The sequence below is a fragment of the Oryza sativa genome, chromosome 6 (assembly GCF_034140825.1).
Source record: "Oryza sativa Japonica Group chromosome 6, ASM3414082v1".
Taxonomy (NCBI): Eukaryota; Viridiplantae; Streptophyta; class Magnoliopsida; order Poales; family Poaceae; genus Oryza; species Oryza sativa.
The window spans coordinates 7,364,801-7,392,732 of NC_089040.1; the positions used below are offsets into that span (position 1 = coordinate 7,364,801).

At 43.6% G+C, this 27,932-nt stretch overlaps 4 protein-coding genes and 1 long non-coding RNA gene across 5 annotated transcripts; 1 reads left to right on the top strand and 4 right to left on the bottom strand.

Moving 5' to 3' along the window:
• Positions 1-4,806: 4,806 nt before the first annotated feature.
• LOC107278427 (protein ACCELERATED CELL DEATH 6) lies at positions 4,807-7,382 on the bottom strand. Its single transcript, XM_015787342.3, has 3 exons — positions 6,726-7,382; positions 5,421-5,952; positions 4,807-5,328 (listed from the first exon to the last, which is right to left on the bottom strand). Exons 2-3 carry the CDS (start codon positions 5,946-5,948, stop codon positions 4,942-4,944), a joined length of 915 nt encoding a protein of 304 aa, XP_015642828.1. The 5' UTR covers positions 5,949-5,952; positions 6,726-7,382; the 3' UTR covers positions 4,807-4,941.
• An 808-nt stretch (positions 7,383-8,190) lies between these two features.
• LOC112939231 (uncharacterized) lies at positions 8,191-10,105 on the bottom strand. Its single transcript, XR_010741758.1, has 3 exons — positions 9,937-10,105; positions 8,596-8,914; positions 8,191-8,520 (listed from the first exon to the last, which is right to left on the bottom strand). It is a non-coding gene; the product is annotated as an uncharacterized lncRNA (long non-coding RNA).
• Positions 10,106-13,812: 3,707 nt separating this feature from the next.
• LOC4340613 (protein JINGUBANG) lies at positions 13,813-15,867 on the bottom strand. The gene has a single exon (XM_015787014.3). The coding sequence runs from the start codon at positions 15,621-15,623 to the stop codon at positions 14,424-14,426; it is 1,200 nt and encodes a 399-aa protein (XP_015642500.1). The 5' UTR covers positions 15,624-15,867; the 3' UTR covers positions 13,813-14,423.
• Positions 15,868-22,201: 6,334 nt separating this feature from the next.
• Positions 22,202-23,572, bottom strand: LOC4340614 (uncharacterized). The gene has a single exon (XM_015785957.3). It carries the CDS (start codon positions 23,414-23,416, stop codon positions 22,487-22,489), a length of 930 nt encoding a protein of 309 aa, XP_015641443.1. The 5' UTR covers positions 23,417-23,572; the 3' UTR covers positions 22,202-22,486.
• A 1,527-nt stretch (positions 23,573-25,099) lies between these two features.
• Positions 25,100-27,746, top strand: LOC112936043 (uncharacterized). The gene is made up of 8 exons (XM_015785640.3): positions 25,100-25,467; positions 25,582-25,762; positions 25,888-25,997; positions 26,367-26,445; positions 26,513-26,580; positions 26,663-26,729; positions 27,238-27,324; positions 27,398-27,746. Exons 1-8 carry the CDS (start codon positions 25,216-25,218, stop codon positions 27,421-27,423), a joined length of 870 nt encoding a protein of 289 aa, XP_015641126.1. The 5' UTR covers positions 25,100-25,215; the 3' UTR covers positions 27,424-27,746.
• Positions 27,747-27,932: the final 186 nt, after the last annotated feature.

Consider the following 27,932-nt stretch of genomic DNA (forward strand, 5'->3'; position numbering starts at 1 on the left):
GAGGATGGCGGCGGAAGATCGGACCCGAGAAGATCTGATGGAACTCAAGGCGATGGTGGAGGGGCGCCTTCCCCAGGTAGAGAAGCGGGTGGAGGATCTGAACTCTGCCCTGGGAAAGCTGAACTCCAAGGTCGAGCATTTGGAGAAGCAGCTGCCGCGCGTGATGAACACGAACGAAGAGGTGGCGGCTGCGTCCGCAGGGTTCAGGACTCCGGCTTCTGCCCAGGGTACGCATGAATCTCCTCCTGACTCCGCTGCTCCTTTCAGCTTTGATTCGTCTGCGCAACACAGTACTTTCTCTGCAATGTCCACTGGAGTTTGTGGTAGTGTTCCTCCGATGACTTGTCCGCAGTTCAACGGTGATAATCCCCAGATGTGGCGAGCAAATTGTGAAGTTTATTTTGACATCTATGGAGTTTTACCGCAGAATTGGGTAAAAGTGGCTACTCTGAATTTTTGTGGTAATGCGGCATTCTGGCTTCAATCTGTGAGGAATCAACTGATTGGTATTACTTGGTCTGATTTGTGCGAGAAGGTGTGTGCAAGATTTTCGCGTGATAGACAACAGGCCTTAATCCGACAGTGGATTCATCTGAAACAAGGGGGATCAGTTGGAGAGTATGTAGAGCGTTTTGATTGTGTAATGCATTAGTTACTGGCTTATGAGCAAGCTGTTCCGCCGATTTACTTCGTTACAAAATTCATGGAAGGTCTTAGAGATGATATTAGATCCATGGTTCTGATGCAAAGGCCTCAAGACTTGGACACTGCGTGTTCTTTAGCTCTACTTCAGGAAGAAACTGCTGCTGAATCAAAACCAAATAGTTTCAAGAGATCTGATAGTGGAACTTATTTGAAATCCCCACCCAGAAGTGCTACTCCTCCCATTTCTCCTAACTCATACAGATCCAGTCCCAGCCAATCCCCTGAAGACAAGAGAAACATTGAATCACCTAGAGTGAGAGAAGATAGGATATCAGCCCTGAAAGCTTACAGAAGATCTAAGGGATTGTGTTTTACCTGTGGAGAGAGATGGAGTAGAGATCACAAGTGTGCTACTACAATACAGTTACATGTGGTTGAGGAACTATTGGAAGCAATTCAGGCTGATCCTGAGATTATTTCAAATCAAAGCAGTGTTCCTGAGGGAGATGAAGATACACTTATGTCCATATCTTCACAAGCATTACATGGTTCTGAATCTTCTAAGTCTATCAAGTTAAGAGGATGGGTGCAAAACAGAGAACTTTTAATGCTTGTGGATTCTGGCAGCACACACTCTTTTATTGATGAGCAAAAAGGTCAACACATGAGAGGCTTGCAAGCTCTTCAGTCTCCTTTGAAAGTGCAAGTAGCAGATGGTGGCCAGATTCCTTGTTCCAGGATTATACCACAGTGTAGCTGGTGGACTCAGGGACACAGTTTTAAGACTGATTTCAGACTTTTACCTTTGGGTTCATATGATGTGATATTGGGCATGGATTGGTTGGAGCAGCATAGTCCTATGCAAATCAATTGGTCCCATAAATGGTTAGAATTCTAGTATAACCAGCAGCTCACCAGGTTACAGGGACTGATTCCTCAGTTGGATCAGTGTGATACTATATCTGTCCACCAATTGCAAGGTATGGCTAAAACTGATTCAATAGAATGTATGGTGCAACTCATTCAAACTGCTGAACAAGAAACTAGTGAAGTGCCTGCTGAGGTTCAGCCCCTGCTACAAGAATTTCAAGACCTCTTCACTGAACCCACTGGCTTACCTCCTAAAAGAACTTGTGACCATCACATACCACTTATTCCAGGAGCTAAACCAGTGAACTTAAGACCATACAGGTACAAACCTGCACTTAAAAATGAGATTGAACGACAGGTGGCGGAGATGCTGAAATCAGGAGTGATCCAACCTAGTCAGAGCCCCTTTTCATCACCTGCTCTCTTAGTTAAGAAGAAAGATGGCTCCTGGCGCTTATGCATTGACTACAGGCAGCTGAATGCTGTCACAGTGAAGAGTAAATACCCTGTCCCAATTATTGAGGAATTACTGGATGAACTGGCTGGCTCCAAATGGTTTTCCAAATTGGACTTAAGAGCAGGGTATCATCAGATAAGGATGGCTGAGGGGGAAGAATTTAAAACAGCGTTTCAAACACACTCAGGTCATTATGAATTTAAAGTCATGTCATTTGGACTAACAGGAGCTCCTGCCACATTTTTGGGTGCAATGAATACAACCTTGGCCACTGTATTGAGGAAATTTGTGCTGGTATTCTTTGATGACATCCTCATCTACAGTCCAACCCTCACAGCACATCTGGAGCATTTGAGACAAGTACTTCAGCTGCTATCTGAACACAACTGGAAGGTGAAATTGTCCAAATGTTCTTTTGCACAACAAGAGATATCCTATCTAGGTCACATCATTGGTTCTGAGGGGGTTTCCACTGATCCTAAGAAGATACAAGATGTGGTTAACTGGGCTGTACCCAATACTGTCAAAAAACTAAGGGGATTTCTGGGGTTAGCAGGATACTACAGAAAATTTGTGAAGGGATTTGGAGAGATTAGCAAATCCCTCACTCAATTGCTAAGGAAGGGGGTTCCATTTCAGTGGACTCAGGACACTGACAATGCTTTCCAACATCTCAAGAAGGCTCTGGTATCTGCTCCTGTTCTAGCTCTCCCTGACTTTACAAAACAGTTTACCCTGGAAACAGATGCCAGTGAGTTTGGCATTGGTGCTGTTCTATCACAGGACAATCATCCTATAGCATTTCTCAGCAGGGCTCTGGGTCCCAAGTCTAAGGGGTTATCTACTTATGAGAAGGAATATATGGCCATACTGCTAGCTGTGGACCACTGGAGACCTTATTTGCAGCATGCAGAATTTCTCATTCTCACAGATCATCATAGCCTCAAGCACTTGTCTGAGCAAAGATTACACACACCTTGGCAACAAAAAGCTTATACCAAGCTGTTGGGACTGCAGTACAAAATATGTTACAGGAAAGGAATTCACAACTCGGCTGCTGATGCCCTTTCTCAAAAGGAAGACACTGTTAAAGCTGAACTAGTTGCTATATCTGAAGGAGTACCACTTTGGATGCAGGATGTCATTCAAAGTTATGAGACTGATTCCAACTCCACACAATTACTAGCAGAACTGTCTATCAATCCCAATGCCAGACCTCATTTTACACTGAAGCAAGGCATATTAATGTACAAGGGCAGGATCTGGGTTGGCCAGAATGGTGACCTCCAATCCAAAATTATTGATGCTCTACACTCTGCACCCATTGGTGGTCACTCAGGATTCCCTGTTACTTACAGAAGAATTAAAGCGCTTTTTGCTTGGGCTGGCATGAAAAGAATGATACAGACCAGAGTGAACACCTGTCAGGTATGCATTCAGGCCAAACCAGACAGAGCCAAATACCCAGGTTTGCTACAACCCCTGCCTGTTCCTGCAGCAGCTTGGCATACTATCTCTATGGATTTCATTGAGGGTTTACCCAGGTCCCATCATTTTAATTGCATCCTAGTGGTGGTCGACAAGTTTTCTAAATATGCTCACTTCGTTCCTCTTTCACACCCATTTTCTGCCGCAACTGTTGCTCTTGAATTCTTGAAACATGTTTACAAGTTGCATGGGTTACCCAACATTATCATTTCAGATAGAGATCGAGTCTTTACCAGTAACTTCTGGGAGCAACTTTTTGCGAGGTCTGGAACAAAACTGCATATGAGCTCCGCGTATCATCCTCAATCAGATGGCCAAACAGAAAGGGTGAACCAATGCCTTGAAATTTATCTGAGATGCTTTGTCCATGCCACTCCGACTAAGTGGTCCCAATGGTTATACTTGGCAGAATTCTGGTATAACACTTCTTATCATTCCACATTGAACAAGTCCCCATTTGAAGTCCTGTATGGCTATAAACCTAGTCACTTTGGCATCAGCCTCAATGACTGTGCCATACCAGATGTGTCTCAATGGTTGCAGCAGCGCAAATTTATGCAACACCTGCTTCAACAACATCTGAACAGAGCTCAGCAACAAATGAAACACTTGGCAGATAAGAAGAGGAGTTTCAGGGAATTTCAAGTTGGTGATTGGGTTTACCTCAAACTTCAACCTTATGTCCAAACATCAGTTTCTACTAGAGCCAACCACAAGTTATCTTTTCGTTATTTTGGACCTTTTCAAATCTCTGCCAGAGTGGGCTCAGTAGCTTATAAACTGCAACTACCTGCTTCCTGTCACATACATCCAGTATTCCATGTCTCACAATTGAAAGCAGCCCAGGGATTCTCTCATCCAGTGCACTCTAATCAACCTCCTGATCTGAATCATTTTCAGATTCCTCACCAGTTTATTGATTATAGAGTGACTAAAAGAGGTAACACTCCCATTACTCAATTGCTAACTCAATGGACAGGTTGTGATGCTTCTGCAGCTACATGGGAGGACATGGAGGACTTGCAGTCAAGATTTCCTCAGGCACCGGCTTGGGGGCAAGCCGGTTTCCAAGAATGGGGGCTTGTCAGGCCTCCATCTCCACCAAGAGCAAGAGAAGATACAGAAGAGATGATACAAGAAGGAGCAGAAGAGGAAGAGGTGCTGGAGCCTGACGACAAGGAAGCAGATGCCCAGGAACAAGGAGGAAAACCAGACTTCAAGACCAAGAAGAAGCAAGTACCAGTCCAGCTTGGGCCAAGAGCAAGGAGGCCCAATCCACGCTACAAGGGTGACCAATGGGTCCAGTAAACAACCAGCTGGCATGAGCTGTCTGAGAGAGAGAGAGATCAGCCGAAACTATGTAATATAAACGCAAACGAAGAACAAGTAGAAGGCGGCTAAGAACTGGAATATGCGCGGTGGCGTAGGCGGCGGCGGCTCGATCCTTCGGGGTTGAGAAATCTTGTATGCGCAATTCGTGATTAATTCCAGTTCCTGAGAGATAATCGTTGGGAGTTCCTAACACGCCTATTTGTTAGACTGTCATGCACAAGCAGACATGTCGCAAATGTGGAGCAATAGAACGACATGCTATTTGCAGCCACGTAGCTCGAGAATTCAGCATATTCTTTGAGCAATGGCATGCCAGCATCCTCACCGTCTGCAATGTATCCCCCAGGAGGAGTGAAAGCAGCAGCAAATGAACCTGCTGCGATTAGTACGGAGATACATAAGATACTTTGGGACACATTGGTGTAAACGCTTGATTCCTCCTTGTCTTCCAAGAACCTCTTATCAGCTCGATTTAGGAATCTGCTGGTATAAGCATTACAAGCTTGTAGGCACATGGTGATGCTGGTACTAGAGAGCTGCACAGAATTCAGAAGAGAACAAAAATTAACACAAAATTAAGGTGATACAGAATGTTGAAAGAGCAGAATGCATGACATAGGAAACGTACCCATGATAATGAATAATAACGAGTGCTCTTGTTGAAGGCAACATCTAGAGGTGTTGATCCCCCATGGTTAATAATGCTGAGATTCACTCTAGTATTCATCATAAGACAGGAGATGATAATTGCATTGCCATGCTTTACAGCTAGATGGAGCGGTGTGTTTCCTTCACAATCTCCTGCATTCAACAACCTCGTGAACTTTGGGTTTCTGCATATGTACCACACCACCATTAACCTTCCATATTCAACAGCGCAGTGTAAAACATTTCTCTGTTTGTTGTCAAGCAACTCATCACAGTTTAAACACATTTCCATCAACATACGGGTAACACTGGCCTTGCCGGCTATAGCAGCAACATGCACAGGAAATAGGCCATCATTATCTGGAATGTATGCAGCTGAACTGTTGTCCAGTAGAAGTTCGACCAATCCAGTTTCCCCAGTTAATACAGCATAGTGAAGGGCAGTTCTTCCATCGATGTCAACCTTTTCGGCAAGTGTTGGCTCCCAGCGCCTCAGGGACTCGCTCATTTCTCTAGTGGAAAAAGAAGTAATATAGGTTATCAGTTCACTAACTAAAGCTGTGTTCGGGAGTTAGGGTTGGGAACCCTCACTCCCCAGCACGGAAAACGGAGCAGTGATTAGCGCGCGATTAATTAAGTATTTGTTAATTTTTTTTTCAAAAATAGATTAATATGATTTTTTTTAAGCAACTTTCGTATAGAAACTTTTTGCAAAAAATATACCGTTTAGCAGTTTGAAAAGCGTGCGCGCGGAAAACGAGGGTGGGAGTTGTGAACCCCTGCTAAAGAATGCAGCCTAAGACAAGTAAAAACACAATCAATTTTCTGTATCTCCAGATATGCAAAAACATATATACATAGTTATTTTGTACTACTCCACTACTTAGGACATATACGATGACCATTATTAGTACGCTCTTAGCCTTGCAAATTATGAATATTTGCCGACATGGAAGAGATAAAAAAGAGTAGATATAGAACATCGTTGCTATGATTAACAACGGCTCAACATTGATTCTTACCCTCTATAAAGTGAGAACATGGCATAACGGTGAAGAAAAGGAATAAATAGTATTAAATAGTATTTTTTAAGTTGATGGTTAGAGCCTTTATCGTCTTAACAGTATAAACGGTCCGTAAATAATATTTGTATTGTCTAAGAGCTCATACTAGACTCTACCACTGAAGCATATCCCAACTTTCGCAAAAGCTTCTCCACCAGGGAGATGGAGTTGAGAACGGCAAAAGTTATGGATTGTAAGGAACATGGACGATTTCTAGTTACCTTTACCGATGTAGACCGCAGCGTGCAACGCGGTTTTTCCATCTGGCCCCGCGTAGCTTGCTGGCGACCTCACACCGTCAGAAGATTTTCCGATCAATATGCCAACCATATCTGGCCGGTTGGACACAACCGCCAAGTACAGCGGTGGCCAGTCCGCTATCGCTCGACATCAGCTTCTGCAAGACCGGTGCGTAGCCGTTCCTGACCGCCTCATGCATCGCGGTCGCTCCACCTGAATTCCATGCCCTCAGCACAGAACGTTCAGGTTCTTGCATGGCTGAAGCAGCACGGACAAGGTAATCGACCACATCGGCATGGCCAGCCCTCGCGGCACAGATCAGAGGTGTGTCCAGCTGATTGTTCCTCGACTTGATGAGCGAGATGTCGTGAGTACATATCATCACGACGAGCTTCAGGTGCCCACGGCTGGCTGCGATATGGAGCACAGAGCTGCCCTCTGCTGTGACACCTTTTAGGCAGCAGCTCTGATCAACGTCACCTTGCTCAGCTGTTGCTGTTGGCCATATGCCTAGAGCCTGCGCTAAGAGGTCTGCATCGCCGGTGGCAACAGCTTTGAGCAATTTGTGTTCCATTGTGTGTGAAGTGTGCCTCCCTGCCATGGTTCTTGCTTGGCTCACAGAACAAGCGAGGCACGGGGAAGTCAAGTCAGCTCTTGCAGGTAAGTTCCAGCCCATATATAATACAGGGTCCCCTGCTATCCTATCAACTGTTTCTCTGTTCAGACAATATCTATGTACTAGTGGAGAAAGAAAAGTATTAGCTTAGTCACTTGCATTCGTACCTTGGAACCTTTCCTATGAACCTCCTGTTTTGTTAGTATTATAATCATCATCATTTTTTTAAATGTAACAGGAAGGGTTGACCCCTACTGATTATATTATGGTCAGAGAAAAGGACTATATTATGGTTAAAGAAAAGGATATTTATGTACAAATTAATTTGCTAGGCTTCAGTTGCCTGATTTTAGTTATCTGTTCAATCAATGCAAAGCAGCCGTCCGTTCTCGATCCTATGGTTGGTGCTTCATCTTTGGGCAGGTCTAATGCATGGGTCGCACGGGACCCACGCGAATGCGGCTAGGCACACATGCACGAGGGTCTAAGGGGGAATCCAAATCCCAAAAAGGCACTCTAGAATGAGGTTCAAAACACAATCTACCTTTATATTTTTTACATCTTTAAATGTGTTTTCTGAATAATCTGAAGCGTATATCTTTTTAACAAATCATGAAGAGAACAACCCATCCTCCTACAATAATGATCAGCTCCTTGAGTACTGATACCATGCTTTATCCAATCAAATCATACTTTCATGAAAACGTGAATATATTTTTTTAAAGAAAAACTAAAATTGTTAGTGATAGAATAACACATGATATTGTAATTAACATGCAACAACTAATGTGATGGCTCCTATGAGAAAACTCATCTAAAAGAAGGGTTATAAACAATCACGATGATAGTTATTAAAGACATATCTTCCCATTGATTACATAAAAAATAATGATGGTAAAAGAGAACGTAGTAATATTTCTACTAATCGACAGATCAGTTGGCAAACTGCAGAAGCACTAAAAAATTTGCTCACTTTAGATGCCATTAACTGGACCTGTTCAGCTCCTATATGGACTGGATGCAATTGGACTTTGTAGTTCCATTTAGTTTTATTTCTGAACATCATCCTCAGAATAGCCATCAACCAGTAACAGTAACCATCACCGTGCAAGCTTGAGCACCGACGTTGTGCCCTAGCACTGGAGTACTGACCCCTTCATCTATAAGAAAAGTATCTTATCAGGTCAAATGTGCAATGAAAATGCTAGATTAGAGGAATGCACAGGCAAGAGCACCTTCCCTATAACTTTGTTGCAGAAGGGCGTATTGTTGTTGCTGGTACAAGACCAAATTCTGCAACAGCAGATCCAGCGGTGGCTGCTTCTCAATTGGCATTCACCTCTGTCAGTGCTGCCATCATGATCGTCAGAGAGATCGCCCCTGAGCACCAGTGGGCATTTCCTGTGAGGATAATGAGAGGGAAGGGAGTGACCGCGGAGCGTTCAATGCATATATCCGTTTGCAAACTGAAGTATCTTCTGAAGAATTTCATCCCCCGTGGCTTCTTCTGAAGCCAATATACTCTCAGTAGCTTATTCTGAAGCTTTTCATACCCTGAAAAGGTAACATATAAATTGCAAACATGTTCCTTCTGCAGATATAAATTACTGAACTCAGGCAAGGAGAATGTATATAAAAAAAAGGTTAAAGAAGCAGATGTAGTGCACTCCTTCAGTGAAATAGCAGAGTACAAAAATGTAACTCTGAATGATTGTATCAACCATTGCATATATGCTTCACACTTGGAAACTGATCAATATTTCAATGCTGGGCATATGGCACTTGCTTGTCCTTACCACCTTGACTAAATCAACAATTTGGAAATCAAACGATCCACCACAGAGGAGAAATAAAATAATAACACTTCACAAATTTGTTTTCTTGTGAATCAAAGACTATTTAGAATCTTGAATATCCTTGTTTTTCACCTGAACAAGTCCTAAGCTATTACTCAAGAGTCAAGACTCATCTTTCATACATGCATTATATGTAACTTTCACTTTTTTTTCCCAAAAAACTTTCATATGTTTTATGCCTTCTAATATTAACTTAAGTAATACATAACTCATATCAGTAAACTTATACTCCAAATAATATGGAAAACAACAAAAAAAATAGCCATATTTACCTTGATGCTAAAACTATAACTTTTTCAAATACCACTTAAAAATCTGTACGCCATATTTAACCTAGTAATGTAATACCTCACTGCAGACGTTAAATCCTAGCTAGAGGTTTTTCAACTTCACACCAATTTGAAGAATCTTTTCACCTTTTTTTTGCGAGGAATTTTGAAGGAATTATGAGTTCTTGTTATTAAATTGGCACACTAGGAATGGTAATTTAGCAGACCACCTATTCAATGGTAAATCATGACAGTGAAGTGCCACACAAGGTAGGGAAGAGGCCCAACGATTTCTCAAACTAAGCAGCATCAGGCGATTAGTAGTCAGCGACGCTAAGCATCCCCACCCAATTCGATCAAGCCACCCGTCGTCTCCTAAAGAACGCAGGCACCAAACAGCAGGGTCACGAGCAAAAGGGCTAATGATTTGGGGGGAGGGAGCGGGGGCAACCTGAGGACGCCCCACGTGTTCTGGGCGGCGAGCCACCTCGCGGTGGCGGCGGCCTCGGTGGGGGGCGGGCTTGCCGGCGGTGACGATGGGACTGGGACGGCCGGCAGCGGAGGGCGGAGGGCGGAGCATCGCGGTTGTGTGCTCCGCTCGGTGTGAGAGTGAAGTCGTCGAGGATTTGGCACCACACGGATTTCAAGATGTAATGTGCGTATGACAGGTAGGACCAGGTATTAATACTATAGTAAGTAACTATTGTATGAATTGGCTATTAAGTTAGCTATAGATGATTTGGAGCGTGTAGTTGGCTATACTATTAAACTTGCTCTTAGGGCATCAATGTATATTTTGGAGGGTCTCTTTGATTTAAAGGAATGCCTAATAATTTTTTGAGAAATGGGATTGCAAATGATTTTTTCCTTCGAGCCTCTTTGATTCATAGGAAAGGCAAGTATAAATTCCATAGGATTGCATTCATATGAGTGGATTCCAAAGGAAACTAAAAAGAGGTCAGACCTCTTGGAAATGAAGTGATGTGCAGATTCTTTTGTTTTCTCTATGCCTCTATCAAAGGGATTTCTTACGTTTTCCTCTGTTTTCTCTTTCCGTAGGATTTGAAAATACTACCACTTCAAATCCTGTGTTTTTTCTATTCCTACGCTTTTCTTATCCTGCGAACCAAAGGGAAAGTGGTAGTAATACGAAACCAATAAAATTATATTAGGATATCGGCGGCGTATATTTATCGATGTTAGGAGAAGACGAATTTTTTTTAGAAATAATACGATTTTAATGGAAAATCGTAAAAATATAGGTCGGTTAGACGAAATCGCAAGTTTAGCACTCTGTCGAACAACCGTGTTCGATAGGGTACCTATCCACCATTCGACAGGGTAGTTGGTCCAAGGAAAAAAAATAAAAAAGTATATGAACAGTGCCGCTACAGTGATCGGCAGGGCATATCGAAGATCGAACTACTCCTGTTCAATATGTGAGGATGAACAATGCCGCTATAGTGATTATTCTCTTTTTTTTAAAAAAAAATTTATCACCTGTCGTTGTTCGATAGGTACTCTGTCGAACCTCGAACCGCGGTTGTTCGATAAGGTGCTAAACATGTGATTTCGTCTAACCGACCTATATTTTTGTGATTTTCTATTAAAATCGTATTATTTCTAAAAAAATTTTGGAGAAGACATCCTCCAGTCCTTTATTTACATGAGATGGCAATAAGGTGGGGTCCACGGATTAAAAACAACTCACCACTAACGGAAACCCTACACGCGAGTTCCCTTCATGGATCCGGTAGTAATGTTATGATTCGGTTGTAACTATGCATCACTCTCGCAATGCTATTAACATGCTTACTACCTTTTTTTCAGGTGTCCTTAGTGACATGATAATAGGAGCCTCTCAAGGAGGAGCTGATAGAATGATTGATTGATTTGCAATTACATTTGTTTTTAACTCTATATATAACTAGAAAAAATGACGTGCGTCGGTGAAGACTATTTTAATCTTATTATTGTTATGTGGTTTAGTTAAGATGTAATTCATTGTAGGAATTTGCTTGGATATATATATATTTTTTAGAAAATTATAAACTGCAATTAGGAGTCCTTTCTGTATTTCAAAAAACGAACGAACTTAAAAACCGACTCAAATATGGATATGTATTTCCAAAAGCGAATAAAATTAAAAATCAACTCATACATGGATGGCGTTCCAAAGTACCAGCAAAAACATCTTCAATTTTTATAATAACTAGAAAAAATGTCCGTGCGTTGCAACGGGTGAAGTCTATTTTAATCTTATTATTATTATATGGTTTAGTTAAGATGAAATTCACTGTGGGAGTTCGCTTGGATATATATACTTTTAGAAAATCATGAGCTGCAGTTAGGAGTCGATCATCTCAAATTAGCATGCGAGTTTTTTAAACATACTTCTTATATGATTCCTTCTGTATTACTAAAAGTGAACGATCTTAAAAACCAACTCAAATACAGATATGTATTTCCAAACCAACTCATACACGGATGACGTACCAAAATACCGGCAAAAACATCTTAAATTTTTATAATAGTAGAGATAGAGATAAACAAAAATATGCTATTCAATTTAGAGAACAGTTAACCTAGCTAAGGCATTGGATTAGTTAGAACATAGGATGAGGATTGGGAGTTAAAAGACTAGTAGCATTGAAAGGTTGGGGTATTGTACTTTTACTAGTGTACACTAAGTATTTTTTTTGTTAAGTTGAGAAGAAAAATATATACTTTGTCCCATTATCAATTTCTATCTCTTCTCTTTCTTGCTAGCTATCCTCACCTCCCCGATTACATTTAATTAGACTTTAGTGTGGCTGATGTAGACTTCAACACTATGTTAATGAGAAGTGCAGTACCTTTACACTGAGGTCCATTGCGATATCTGCAGCATGGCAAAGTCCAACAATATGGCAATTGAGTGAAGCTCTGTGAGCAGCGCACGGTCGCTTGTGGCCATTTAGCATTAAGACTCCTAGTGTTTGTGCGGAGGCCAGCCAATAGAAGGATATCGCAACCTTCCAGCCCATGTCCTCTTTGCTCCAACTAGATCAAGTGTTTTGCTCTTACGGTGGAATGGTGCAAAGCATCATGATGAGGTTCCACCTTCCTTGGTGATAGGGAAGATGGAGTAGACAATGAGCTCTAGAGGCTGGTATATATGGTCTATCACCGCGCATCTTTTTCTTCGTCAAGCCATGACAGTGGCAAGCCCAAGCATATGGGAGCTCAAATCTAATGGTGGGAGCTCGAATCCAAGTAGAGATCTGGGGACGATACAACTCACCAGCATTCGTACTCCTTCGCTCTTATCCTACCCACCATCGTTCTTGGATGAAGAGGAAAGAGGAAGAAAAAGAGAAAAATGGGAGGGAATGTGGGGGATCAGTTTGTAAGAAGGGTAGCCATCTCATCTCTGTGCTTGCCCTGTCTCATTTCCCTTCTCCTTGTTGCTCTCATTAGCGCGAAGGCCTGATACCCATAGGTACCTAACGCCTGGGTATCGACTTCTTGGTACCTAGATTGTTTGGACTGATACCATAGACCAGTAGACCTGATACCTAAATATCGAGGATACTTGATACCAAGATCAACATGATACCCATATGTACCAAACTTGGTATTGGGTACCTAGTACTCAAATCGGCCTAATACCCATAGGTACAAGACTTGATACTTGTGTATCGGGTATTTGGTACCCAAATTGGAGTTGACGTTAGCATCAAAACAAACAATGTGAGCGTGTTGTGTCTCTAGCTAGGAGACGTGCGCTGACGTGTGAACCCTTGCGTGGTGATGGGAGGAAATGTACATTAACGCATGTACCCTCATGTGACTATTACGTGAAGCTAATCGATCGGAAGGAGTGGTTGGTTGGTCAAACAATTATCCTCATTAATTTATCCCGTCTAGACGGGAGCCCGTGCAGTAGTCGTCCTCCTTTGCATACCTCACTTGATGAGTGATCACAATAGCGTATCTTTCATATCCTATGATCTGATCGCACTTAGTCCCTACCACCCTGTGGAAGGGCTCAAGAAATCTTAAACTTTTTAGTCCAATTCCCTAGCTACTGATCCAAGGCCACTTCAATTTCGGCCAAAGGGTATTCCTAGATAAGTCTAGTTATAAGTCTGTTTGATTCGACTCTAACCTTTATTTAATTACATGTAAGAAGTAAATATTTATTTAATTACGTGTAAGAAGCCATTATATATACATCACTGTAAGCGCACATTATGTGCTTTGCTTAAGTGTACCTTTTATGTAGATGTACCCCGCACCCTTGAACTCAACAAAGTTTGAAAGCCATACAAACAAGTGGAAAATAAGGCCCAGCAACCTTCCAACATGGTGCACCTTTGAGCCTTTAATAGCTTCTTCAGAAAAGCAGACAAGCAGCCGGTAACTATCCAACATGGTGCAGCTAAAAAACATCCAAAAACTATACTTTGAGAAACTCCCAAACTGGGGATCGACTCAAACTAAAACATTAACCTGTCCTTAAACCCAGAAGAATACCATATGCGGAACTCAGAGAGTTTTGCTTCAAACAATTCATTTCCAGAATTCCTGCATTCCAAACATGTTAATCTTGAGCTACACTATTTTCTATGGAAATTGTTATGCATACGACCCAACTGTCCAACTCACGTACGACTGAATTTGATCGACGGTTATAAACGGCTACAGTGCATATGAATATGCTCTCATTTGATTGATCTACAGTTACATGTCTCTAGTTATACATTAGTTATATAATTGTGTCATATAGCACTACTCATTTTTTATTCCGTACAGTTGAGAGCTTTTGAAAAGCAGGGTTTTCACATGAATTCATTAAATTCCCACAAAATTCCTCCAAACTTTCTTCAGTTACAAAACCAAAACTCCTAATTTCACAAACAGACTCTTTACCAAAAATAAAAAGTAAAAAATAAATCACAAACCGGAAACCGTCACTCTCCAAAGCTTGACGTCACAGTCCAACGAGCCACTGCAAACGAGAGCAGCGCAGCTGCAGCTCGAGCTCTCCTCCACGTGGCACGCGCAGCAGCGATCGCATCCTGCTCCTCCCCTCGCCAATGCCAAGCTCTTCACGGCGCCGCCATGGCCGTCGAGCACGGCCAAGCAGGTGTACGCCGCCGTCGCTCCCCGCCTCCACACCCTCACCGTCCTGTCCGCCGACCCGCTGCACACCACGTCGCCGTCGGCGGCGAGGCACAGCACCGCCCTCGCGTGGCCCCTGAGCGTGGCGGTAGCCACCATGCGCACGTCCGCGCCACCGGCGCCGGCGCCGGCGGAGTTCTCCCACGCGACGACGGACCGGTCGCACGCGCCGGAGTAGAGCACCCGCCCGCCGCCGCCGAGCGCCAGCGCGTTCACCGCGGCGCCGTGGCGCTCCATGACGCAGACCAGCGAGAGCTTCTTCTGCCCCGTGCGGCGCCTCCACGCCTTGACCGTCCCGTCCGCCGACGCCGTGTACACGTGCCCGTCGGGCGCGGCGACGACGGCGTTGATGGCGTCGTCGTGCGCCGCCGCCACGGACTCCGCGCACCGGAGTCCGGGCAGACGCCACGCCTTGAGGCTCCGGTCCCACGACACGGAGTACATGCTCTCGCCGTCCGGGGACAGCGCGAGCGCGGTGACCGCGTCGACGTGGTGCACCCACGCCCGCCTCTTGTGCCGCCGCACCTCGACGTAGCCGCCGCCCGGGAGCAGGAGCGCGCGGAGGCAGTCCGCCGCCGTCGGCAGCACGGCGCGCAGCGCGAGGCGGCGGCGGCCGCCGGCGTGCCGCCACACCCTTATCGTGCCGTCCTGGTGCGAGCTGACAAGCCCATCGCCGGTGGCGGCGAGGCACTTCACCGGGCTACCGGTGACGGCGACGGTGGATCTGGACACCTCGCCCTGCGACGACGACGACGTCGACTCCTCTCGCACCATGGCCATGGCCATGTCCAGCGGCCACAGCCTGATGTGGCCGTCCGACGAGGCGACGTAGAGCGAGTCGCCGTCGACGGCGAGGCCGGAGACGTAGGAGGAGTTGCCACTGAGCGTGGCAATGCACTGGTAGTGGCATGAGCTTGAGCTTGAGCTTGAGATTGTTTGGGAGATGATACCTTCTTCAGAGTTCGGACTCATACTGAAGAATCTGAAGATGATACTTTCTTCAGAGTTCAGAGTTCAGACTCATACTGAAGAATCTGAAGATGATACTTTCTTCAGAGTTCAGAGTTCGGACTCATACTGAACCTGACAGTAAGTTAAAATGATGGAATAATTTTGGGGGAAAAAAAAGCTCTATGCTTCTCTGCAAAGTAGTGAGTTTGAGATAGGTATGAGAAGCAATCTGCATGGAAGTATAGAGGAGATTATAGTAATATGCAGTAGTGATTGATGAGTGAACACATCTTTATACCAAAGTGGCATGTAAAAGGCAATTGCAATTGATGTGTTTTTTATAAAGTTTGAAAAGAATGCAATGCAGAAAAAATCTTGATGATAGGTACTTAAGTCGGGGAAAAGGCGGGTTCTGCAGACAATATTTAAAGTAAAATGTCCTTGTCAAAATGGCAAACTGACGGTCAAAACAAAATCATGTGCTTTTTCCACTAGCCAATAACTGAATCCTTCATGGATGTATTCTAACAAGAAATAATTCCATTATGCATGGATTGTTTGGTTCTTGCTGATAAGATATGCTTAAAACAAGATGTGTCTAGTATCACTAGGGAAGAAATGCAGATACACAACAAGAGGGATATACCTAACTTGGATGATTTGCTCTACCATTTTGGGAGTACATGAAGTCCCCTTTCTTTCTTGGTTCTTTTCTCCCTACTTGCAGCATCCATATTCTTCCAGCAAAAGGTGAGTTTGAAATGATCACTTGTGTTTTTCTGTCTCATCTTTTCTCCATGTGCAGCTCATTTGGGACTGATCAGACACACAACTTTCACTTTGACAGTACATTTTCCATGCTGTAAAAATACTAACGTAGCTGGAGAGCATAAAACCAGACAGCTATATATTGATCAATGCACCATGCACACAACAATCACATCTTGAGCCACATCAATGTGACATTTATCACACTGAACACGAATTACAGCAAAAACAGATGTGGTGATTGTATTTTTGTCATGCTTATCTTTTCATGTTTTGTTTGTATTATTGCTTGCAACAATTTGTATGCGATACATTCGCGAATTTGCGAGCCAACTATGTTAGGCTCACATGTTACTTGTGCTCTTTCCTTGGAGAAGAGAAATTGGTAGAAGTGCATGACCATATCACAACACTAGCCACACAACTTGCAACTTGACAGGATTCTCAGATATAATATGAATTCATATCCCAAAGACAGCATTAGCTGCATTATTCGCACATACTTTGTATAAAGTGGCCATGGCCACTCCATCAGCAACAGTGATTGGAAGCACAGTTTACACATGGATAAGCAAATTCAATGCAATAAAGATTACTTAAGTACTGTTCCTTTTACAGAGTCATTTTCCAAAGACGAGATGAAGCAACTTTGTCCAATCCTTGTCTCACAGTATTGGAGGTAGACAGCCACTTAAACATGTTTCGGTACGTATTGTTCAATCAAGGGCCGAAAGACATGATGTAGCAGCAATAGGGATAAGGAGATAACTATGTAATATATGAACTAGGACCACTGTTGTTGAAGCTTGTACAGGAAAAAGCTGGCTGCATTGACAGCAAAATGAGTGAGCACTTACATTCGGTGTATTGTTGCTCGACAAAAGAAATACACTTAGTGAAGCTACCAACCAGGATTTTAAATTATGGTCTCGCACAGGAAAAGTCACTTACTGGTTCCCATCAAAATATAGGTTAAGAATCGACCTATGAAGAGCGGACCCTCATGTGTAAGGCAGTAGTCGTAAAGCAAAAGTTAAGGCCCGATTCATAGGGGTGACTCCTTGTGTAGGGAGGATTGACTTCCATGGACTTTCTCAGCCCTGGTTTAAGGTGTTTCTTCTTGATTGAAATACCTGGGAAGAGGTCTTTCCCCTTGGGACCGAGTTTTAAAAGAAAGGCATTTAGTGAAGTTGAAGATTGGTATAGAAATTAACTAGGAGTATCTAAGGTTGTCAGGATCGGGATGCTAGGTAGTATCGTTTTGCTCAAAGTAATATCGTAACGTAGTATCGGGATACTATGAGATTTTCTTTTTTTAAGTTTAATTAATATTTATATTAATTATATATAGCCATTCTATATTAAAAAAATATAGTAATGATATATGTCATGCAAATAGAGACATTTATCAAGAGAAACCATGTTGGTTTTTGATATATTTAACTGATTTTCATATAAATTTGAGCATATTTAGTTACATAATTTTCAAACCATGTTATTTTAAATAATATTTTGTAGTGTCGTAGGGATCGTAGAATCGGGATACCACCTAAGATTTCGTAGGATCAAGTAGTAATGAATAGTAGGATCGAGATACTATAAAAATTAGGATACTAGGTGGGATCGGTATCGTTTCGGCTTGGTAGGATCGTAGTATCGTAAGATACTAGGATACGAATCGGGATACTGACAACCGGGTATCTCAGGAGCAATTGGACGATTCTTTGGGGAACAATTGGATGAGTTTTAACAAGTTAACATTATATAACCCCAAGATGGCTTAAGAACTGAAATCCTTGAGGATTGAGGCTTACCATATATCAACTGCAATTGAAAATTCAACTTGTTTGCACATGTTTTCAGGTATACATGAGCATCATATATAGGATGATTGAACTTGTCTACACTCAATGTGGAGTGCTAGATTGTAATAATGGGCTGTAGCTCTCTTGAGCAAAGGCCGGAATGTTATATTCCATTATCTAAAAAAAGAACTTGTCTACTCAGAATCAAGTACAAAGTTGTAATCTTGTTTGGAGATTCTAAAAGCACTTGTGTGACTGATGCAATCATGCAAGGATAAGACTACAATGCTTGCTGAGCCAGTTCAGTTCTATGCCTAACTTCGATTTGCTAAAAATACATAGGATCACTAGCTTTGAGAGAGCCATGCTCACCAAACCAAGAAAGGTGTTAGCAACGTTCAAAAAGATGGGGTGGATATCACAGTAAGTATCAAGTGAATCCAAAGAACAAACAGTTGAGCTGAGCAACTGGTCATGTGATGTGAGAACAAGCTACTAAGCTACTTGAGAAAAGTGGCCTGGTTACTAATCTTTGGTCAGGGCTGTCTCTCAATTCTGGGACACTACTTTTGTAGCCTGCTGAAAATTTTCCAGTGAAGCTAATGTTGATCCAACTTAGCTCTCAAGTCTCAACTAGTAGATTCTATCCGTGAAAGCTAAAGAGACTTCTGAAGCAGCCCTTCACATCAGTGGAAGAAAAAGGGATCCTCCTTTCTGCCTACTTCAATGTTCTTTTCAGCTAACGGATGACGGATTATCACTGGCATGCTACCCAAACTTCTAAACCGCGTGATTTTTATAAAAACTTTCATCATTAGTATTTCTTAGAAAACTTATCTAAATCAACTTTTCAAACTTTCTAGTATTTACTTCATTTTTTTGTGCCCTCAAACAATTGTCATGAGCTCAATTTCATCCATCATCCATCATGTATAAAGAACATGCCATTAGGACAACCAAGCTATGCAACGTGAAAAACATTGCACAATTCAAGCATGCATCTTGCTTTGTTCGAACAACAAGGCATGATAATGATCTAGAGATACAAGAATTTTCCGCAATATGATAATTACATATCATGATGGTAGTTTAGTACTTTGTATTTCCTTCTAGAAAATTTAGTATGTCATATGTTTCAGAAATGAGAATGAATAGATAGGGTTAACCTCGATTGTGGAGTTGTACATGTCACATCTTGAAAGAGCTCTCCCCACCAACCTGCCCTAGTGTTTGATGCTTTGTGATATTTCTATGTTTGCTCAAGAGAGTGAGGAAGAAGGGCATGGAAAATGGTACATGCGACTGTCCACAAACTTTTAAACTTTTTGGTATGTTTTATAAAGTTTATTGTTGAATATTATTCAATTTTTAAGTTTGAGTTGATTTTCAGACTTCTACCAAAGTGTAGGGTTGTATAATGTACTTATTTCTTTATTTATCCTTTTATAGTCTTATTTCTACTTACTTTTACTTTTCCCTACTTGTTTATCTCTATCAAATGAACAATCCATACTTGTGATATTGTACTAAGAAGTTCTTAGAAGATATTTTTGGAGGGATGCTTTATGTCAGGATCCCCTTGTCCCCTACCCATCCACGGAAGTCGCGAGGAGGAGGCGGTCGCTAGTGACGACCTCCAGCACGGGCCATGGAGGAGGACTTGCTCAGTGAGGAGGATGCAACCGCCAGCGGCAGGGTATGGAGGAGGACCTGCTCAAAGAGGAGGGCTGCCAGCGATGACCTCCGGTGCGAGGCATGGATGATCAAGTACCTTCTTAGCACGAAGGACACGACCGTTGTGATGACCTCCAGTGCAGGGCATGGATGGTAGAGGACCTGCTCCTTGTCAACTACATCGCTGCCCATGGTGAGGGCCACTAGAAGCACTCGCGTGCTGCGTTAGTAAGTTCCGTGCAAAGGTTGAAGTGGGCGGGGAAGAGTTGTTTGCTGTGGTGCCTGAACTACCTTCGTCCTGATGTGCGGCAGGGGAATATGATGGAGCAGGAGCAGCTGCTGATCCTAGAGTTGCATGGCCAAGAAGGGGAAATGGTGGAGCAAGATTGATGGGTATCAGTCTAATCCCTCAAGTATCTCGCCTGGTACCTCGCAAGTATCATCTGATACCTCACCGGTATCAAAACCTAATATCACAAGTATCGCTTGTACCTCGCAAGTAATACCTGATACCTCACAGGAATCATCGGATACCCACCGGTATCAAAACCTGATATCGCAAGTATTGCTTAGTACCTCACAGGTATCACCTAATACCTCACAGGAATCATTCGAACCCACCGGTATCAGAGGCTGATATCACAAGTATCGCCTGGTACCTCACAAGTATCACCTGATACCTCAAAGTATCTAGTTCAAGACTTTGACTTTCTCTAATATCAACGTCATCTAAATATTTCTTTAATAAATTAACCCAAAAAACCAATTATTTAAAACTTATAGGTCTTTTGAATTTTGTCCAAAATATCGTCTTTGTAATAAATACCTAATTTTCATTTGGTGTAACTATTTGAGCTAGAGTTGTTTTAACAAAAAAAATTCTGAAAATAATATCATTACACCATCTAAACCTATTGTAATACTAATAAGACTCCATTAAATTCATAATTTTCAATAATTTAAGTTAATATTTAAAATTATTTTTTTAAAGTACTTTAAATCCCATTTAACATCTGTTTTTGGAAAAGATACTTTTGGTAGGTTACATTTTTGAGTTTTATCCTTTATATTATAGTTTGATATTGATTCTTTTTCCAAAATCTATATAAATTATTTAAATGCAGTTATAGTATATTTGAAGTTAATGTTGAGACACGAGGGATTAATCATTCTGTACACAAGCACATTCAAACAAACAAATTGTAAGGGCAACCACAATGTGATAATAGGAGAGGTATTAAGCCCCTTGTGGCTATTATATATTGTGGAAGTAGTCTTGTTAAGTCTTTCGGATGATCCACTCATATGAAATAAATAATATCATCTATCTCTACTACTCTTTTTTTCTCTAATGCCTCAGTGTATCTATGTATATGTATGTTGAGAGGATTGTCATAGTTAAAGTCTATGTATGTGGATCCCATTTATATGGATCAGTTTTGCCATATATCGTAAATAACATGTCGGCTAACACTAGGAAATTCATCAGTTCACCAAATGAATAAAGAAACAATAAACTTGAAGCTTCCACACTAAAATCACCGTCACACAAACATGTGATTCAAAATAATAGCATAGTCATTAAGGATCAGTAGATGAGTGAATCGATATGATGAAAAGTGGATCACATCCAAGTCAACATTAATCTCTTAATATACACTGAGCAACTAGCACAAACAATACCTGCAGCAAACAAAAATACACATCCAGGAGAGGAGACAGCATGTTGTCAGCCAGCCCACAAGTTTTCAGATATCAACAAACAAATGAAACAACCAAGAAATGGATACCAGTACTACAACATAAACGACCTTATGACAAGCATGGTATCATTAGGTATTATTGCACATACAGATAACTGTTCCCTGCCAGTAATCTTTCTCAATGCCCTCTCAAATTTGTGACTGGAGCTGGAGGACCATACACCGACGCAGTTTGCAGTCTTCTTGGGTTCTTCCTGTGCTCAAGAGATGAAATCACCGAGCAAGAGAAAACCATAGCTACGGAACTTGAAGTACCACGTAAATTGTGACTAGAATTTCTGTTGCCTGATAATTGACATGTTGAAGTATATTGAAGAGGGAAGCTGCCTGCTTGGAAAAATGAATGGATCAGAAAAGGGGTTAATTGGGTTCAGTTTCCAGGCCAAGCAGGATTTGGGCTTTTGGCTTAGAATCATGGAATCCATAATTCTTGTCAGCATATTGATCATCTTATTAGAAGCAGACAGATTGATATCACTATAAGCTGAAATAGTTTGGTCATAATTGCCACAAAGTTTTATATCATACTTGCTAGCACCAACTAGTCAGCCAATTGGAGTAGTACGGACTAAAAGGGTTTCAGGCTTGGTTATTCAAATACAAAGTCCTGTCAATTTTATTTCCGAAAGTGCTATCTGAAATCACAACATTACAATATTGTACAGTAGCTAAATCTAATGCACAAGTTAAATTTGATGTATGCAGATCAAACTGAGCAAGATCTGATTCTCTGCACATATATGGTGAATTCTGAAGTAATAAAGCATCAAAACTGAACATCATACTGAAAACACACCCTGCAGCTAGCTTGGCAGATATCCTCCTTGGCTGAGCTATTGTACACCGAAAAATCGCCGCATAATTCACAGTCTCATCACTTGGAATCAGAGGTTTGCACCGTGATCTCGTGATGCGACCCCGATCCATTCGCCACCGGCATTGCCGAATTGGTGATCCTTTCATCTTCCTTCTCTTCGTCTGAATCCAATGTGAACTGCGAATGCAGCGGCATCCCTTCCATCTGCACCTCCTTGCTCAGCATCCTGTACCCGCTCGGCGGCTGGTTTCTTCTTGAGACGGCGGCGCCGTACGCCGCCGCGCCGGCGAGCACGAGCAGCGCGAGGTGGCCGTTGAACTGCAGCGTGGCCGCGGAGCGCGCGCGGTGGTAGTCGTCGTGGGTGCGGCACTTGATGGTGTAGTCGACGCGGCTCTGGGCGTGGAGCGCGCACCCCTGGGCGACGGCGCTGGTGAAGAAGGAGAACCCCATCTGGACCATCCATGTGCCCTGCAGCGCCAGCCCCGCGGCGCGCGCGAGGCGGGGCGGCACGGCCTCGGGGTCGTGCGCGGCGAGTAGCGTGGCGACGAGGCAGACGGCGACGGGGACGAGGAAGAGGTCGAAGTACCGGTTCTCGATCCCGGCGGCGGTGGAGGGCCTGCGGTGGGCGAAGAGCAGGAGCTCCTGCGCGAACGCGGCGGCGAGGACGAGGTCGAGCAAGGGGAGCGGGAGCGGCGCGCGGAGCGGGGCGAGGGGGGCCAGCGCGTAGAGGAGGAACAGCGCGGTGGCGGCGAGCGTCGGGAGGGAGAGGTGGTGTCGCGCGGAGAAGAGCGCGGAGAGGAGGAAGAGCGCGGAGACGATCCCCGCGAGGAGGTGGCGGAGGTGCAGCGGCGTGGCGAGGCCGAGGCGGCGCGGGAGGTGCGACGCCGCGGCGGCGGGGAGGAGGAGGGGGCGGAGCGGGAGGGACTCGAGCGCCGCGAGCGCCAGGAGGCCCAGGCCGCCCGCGGAATACTCGAGGAGGCCCGGCATGGTGCCCTCGCGTCGCCGGCGCCGGTGAGGTTTCCGCGGCGGCGGATCTGGGAGGGGAGGGCAGGTGGCGATCGGATCGCGGCGAGTGGGAGTCAGCGGTTGGGAGCAGCGACGGGAGGCCGGCTCTGTTGACGAAACTGTGCAGGTGGCAGGTGCACCTGGGCTGTGCTGTGAACGGGGGAGATGAGATGCAAAACGTCGGATGACACGTCAAATTTGGCTGGACGAGGGGAAGTGTGAAACGTATAAATGGTGAATTTTCAACATAGATCGGACAAAACCGCGATGTTTCCCGGGGAGAATGATTAAGGGTGTGTTTGGTTCTGATGGGATATGGCGGATCATATTTTACTGGATATGATGATTTTTTTATTTTTCTGGCGATTGAGTTATTTTTGGTTGGTTGAAAGGATCAAGGTGGATTTGGTGATCTATTTTTTTTTTTTGATAGGATGGATGAGTGGTTGCAATCACCCTTTCATCAGAGGTGGTGAGTATACCTCCTTCGAATTTACCAAACCCCAAAAAATATCAATCTACTACAAACAAAAAAAATCTAAATAGAAATAAAAAGCTAGAAAGAAATAAAAAGGAAGGAGAAAAACAGAAAAAAAGAAAGAAAAAAAAAGATCCTCTAACGCCGACCGCCGCGGCGCCTCCTCTCCCGCCGGTCGCCACCCCGTCTCCAAATCATCATCTCGGTCAACGTCGTCGTCACAGTTAGTCGTTGTCGTCGTCGTCGTCGTCGTCCAGATCTGGTCATCATCTAGATTTGGTCGTCAAACGACGATGGCAGCAGACCTCTTCCTGCTGCGTTGCCTCGGGGCTCGTCGTCGTCTCCTCTTCCCGTTGCCGCCGCCTCGAGTGCTCGGGCTCGCCCTTTCTTTCCGCCGCACTCGCATCCTGTGCTGGTCGCCGAGCTCGCATCCCACTGCCTCCCTCACGTCGTCGTCGCTGTTCTCGCATGGTGAGAGGGGTGACGCGATCCACATAGTTGCTCGCCCCGCTCGCCCGAGCTCTCGGGCAGCTCCATCCAGCCAAATCGACCGGATTCCACTACCCGGCATCTAGAGAGAATAATTTCCTCTGGGTCGCCCTATCCCACTCACGCCCACCAACCAAACACGCACAAAAAATGGGCCGCCATGTCCTATCCACCCAAATCCCTCCATCCAAACACACCCTAAAATTCTATAATCTAACATTCTCAACATTGCATTGTTAATTGTTGAATTAGATCGCAGAAATAAGCTATGGATTGCTAATTGTTGAATTAGATCGCGGAAATAAGCTATTAGTTGAGTTCTGGCTTGAAAAGGGAGGAAAAAAATAAACGATCATTGACATTGGTAGCTTGAACATAAATATATTGATTTTAGTTTGAAGCCAAATTATTGACATTGCCAATGTCTAACTTGGCACTTTCTATATTATAATCAAGGTTTTGGCTTCTTATTAGCATCAAACTAAATGCTACTTATCTCTATTAAAGAATTGGTAGTATCAAATCTTATTTAGGATTTGACACTACCAACATTTTCATAAGGTATAGAACCAAACAACCTCTAACATTATCAAAATTGGGTACGGTTAATTTAGAGCAAAGTGAACGAGCCCCAAAGTCGGGACATTCCTACGAGACAGAAAGCGTATTTCCAGGTTCCGTTAATGCAACCGGAAGGCGAAGGAAGGACTAACGCCTGGACACGTCACTACCTCACCCAAACGGACCCAATCCTCACCGCGTCGCCCCCGCCGCCGGCCAGCCGCCGCCGCCGTCGCCCAGGAGGCTTGCAGAGATGTCCCTCTGCTGCTTCAGCAGCAGCACCGCCGCCGCCGCCGCCGCCCGCCGTTTCCTCCTCCCTCACCTCTTCCTAGGCCGCCGCCGCCACCGCCACCGCCACGACCAAGTCCGCTACACAATCCTCCACCACCCGAGGACCCACACCACCGCCGCCCCACCCGCCGCCGCCGCCTCCACCACCCGCCTCTCGCCGTCGCAGCAGCGCCAGGTTTCCCTCTACGTGGACGCCCTCCTCGACTGGAACCAGGTCCCCTCTCCATCTCGAGAACCCCTCTCTCGCCAATTCGGTTTCGGTCACCGTAAACCCTAGCGGCTTACGCGGCCATTGGTCGCCGCTCCTGTGTTCTTCTCCGGTGCTCAGAGGATGAACCTCACCGCCGTCACCGACGAGGGCGAGGTCATGACGCGCCACGTGGCCGACTCCCTCGCCGTGCTGCCCCCGCTCGAGCGCGCGTACCGCGGCGATTTGGGTGGGATGAGGCTTGTCGATGTCGGCTCCGGTGCTGGGCTCCCCGGCCTCATCCTCGCCGTTGCGCGCCCAAGTAAGAAATCGATTTTCTTCTTCTTCTTCTTCCCCCCAATCGATCAGTTGATGTGATGGAGAAGTTTGCTCTTTGGTTGGTTATGAATTATTATGATGTTGCGATGTGGATTTCGTCTGTTTCAGGCTGGAAATTTACGCTGTTGGAGTCGATGCAGAAACGGTGCTTGTTCTTGGAGCATGCTGTTGAGGTCATGGGGTTGTCAAATGTGGATGTGGTGTGTGACCGAGCTGAGGTTAGCTTTGTTTGAGCAAAATATTTTTGCAATGAATTGTGGTTGTTTAACTTCAAATTGTGCATTTGATTGCATAATGGAAATAATTTGTCTCTGATGGAGTTTAGATTTTAAGGTTAGTGTATGTTGACATACCAAATTAATGACAAATGGACATCATGGATGTCCGGGTTCCCCCTAGTGTTTTTTTTGGTTAGGGAAAAGGACACCATGGAAATTAATAAAACAAGAAACATGTTGTGCTTCATGATGGAAGAGATTTGGTGCTGAACACATTTTTAACGATTACCATGAAACATACCATGTCTTCCCAGCTAGTGCCACGATACTCTGTTATATTTTGACCATTTTACGTGCCTTATAGGACAGAATGTTGGCCAAAGTCCTGATTTCCGGGAGGCATTTGACGTAGCAGTAGCAAGAGCAGTTGCAGAACTGAAAGTTTTAGGTATGTAACCTTATTTTTTTCCTCCTGTTATGAGGCATCTTATAGCAATTAAGTCTTCTCCTTGTAGCCGAGTACTGCCTCCCGTTAGTCCGAATTGATGGTTTATTTATAGCTGCGAAAGGACACAATCCCCATGTAAGTCTTTTGGGCATTAGCCTATTGTGCATTTGAATAAAATTAACTTGTGCTAATATAATTTCCTATTTTGTTGTGACAGGAAGAAATAAAAAATGCTAAAAGTGCAGTACATAAGTTGGGTGCCTCCATGTTAGAAATATGTGATGGTATGCTATTCTATCTGCTTATGAAGATTGTGAAATTCTATAGCACATTTTTTATTCTATTTGTTATTTGCACCCTACATGGTATTTCAACTAGTGACTCAAAATAGGGAGAAAATGCTACTCCCTCCGTCCCAAAATACAAGGGATTTCAGGTGGATGGGATGTATCCTAGTACTACGAACCTGGATATGCTCCTGTCCAGATTCAAAGTACTAGAATACGTCACATCCAACCAAAATCCCTTATATTTAGGGACGGAGGGAGTAGTGTGTATGAAACAAAAGAAATTTCCATGGTATCAAAAGAAATGTGGAATGCAATATCTATGTTGGAGAGCTGACGCAATTGTTGACTTGACCCATTTACTAATCAATGGATAGTAACATATATATATATATATCCATGTTGATTGAAGAGTAGATGATGTTTTTGACCTGGTCGCTTTACTAATTCATGAGTATGTCATAATCATATACTCCCAACAACTTAACCCTCTATCCATTCACAGTTGAATCTATGGGACCTCATGGTCAACGGACGGCTGTTGTGTACATAAAGGAGTGCATTACTCCAAAGAAATACCCGCGGCATCCAGGTACTCCTAAGATGCAATCATTGAAGAAGTTTATATTTGCTTAAAGCTGAGACATACAGCTGGTGTTATCCAGGTACTCCTTCGAAGATGCCCTTATGAGAAGAATGTTCACTTTGCTGTAGATTTACAAATTTACAATAGCCAAAAGCTGAAATCCGTGGTTAGCCTCACTTGAATGATATTGGCTGGAAGGATTATTCATAAATCATGGAAGGATTGTTACACCGTCCTGATATCAGTTATTTGATGAATCAGACTAACAAATCGTTAAGCATTTTTTAAAGTGTAATAATTTCTAGGATTGTCACTGTAACAATGTTGCAGTAGAAAAAATAGCATGAATTGCTTGTTGTACCATCCATTTTCCGTTGACTATCAATGTTTCTTGTGAACGACATAGAATATATGTTGTTAGTAGGATACATCCCAAAGTTTTCAACTGCTACGGCTCAAAGTTGTTAGTATGAAATTCGTTGTTCTATTCCATACTTCAAAGACTCTGTCAACATATTTTGTTGGTTAAAACAACAGCTGAAAGAAGCTTTTCTTTCTTACTTTGAAACTAAAATCATATAAAATCACATTGCTTGAACAGTTGAACACGTACA

Bases quoted from the DNA above. Each gene is read 5' to 3' on its own strand.
- LOC107278427 (XM_015787342.3), bottom strand. From the start codon at position 5,948: ATGAGCGAGTCCCTGAGGCGCTGGGAGCCAACACTTGCCGAAAAGGTT. The intron at 5,329-5,420 runs GTACGTTTCCTA...AATTCTGTGCAG, and splicing joins GTTATTATTCATTATCATGG to CTCTCTAGTACCAGCATCAC.
- LOC4340613 (XM_015787014.3), bottom strand. From the start codon at position 15,623: ATGAGTCCGAACTCTGAAGAAGGTATCATCTCCCAAACAATCTCAAGC.
- LOC4340614 (XM_015785957.3), bottom strand. From the start codon at position 23,416: ATGCCGGGCCTCCTCGAGTATTCCGCGGGCGGCCTGGGCCTCCTGGCG.
- LOC112936043 (XM_015785640.3), top strand. From the start codon at position 25,216: ATGTCCCTCTGCTGCTTCAGCAGCAGCACCGCCGCCGCCGCCGCCGCC. The intron at 26,446-26,512 runs GTATGTAACCTT...TTCTCCTTGTAG, and splicing joins TGCAGAACTGAAAGTTTTAG to CCGAGTACTGCCTCCCGTTA. The intron at 26,730-27,237 runs GTATGCTATTCT...ATCCATTCACAG, and splicing joins CATGTTAGAAATATGTGATG to TTGAATCTATGGGACCTCAT.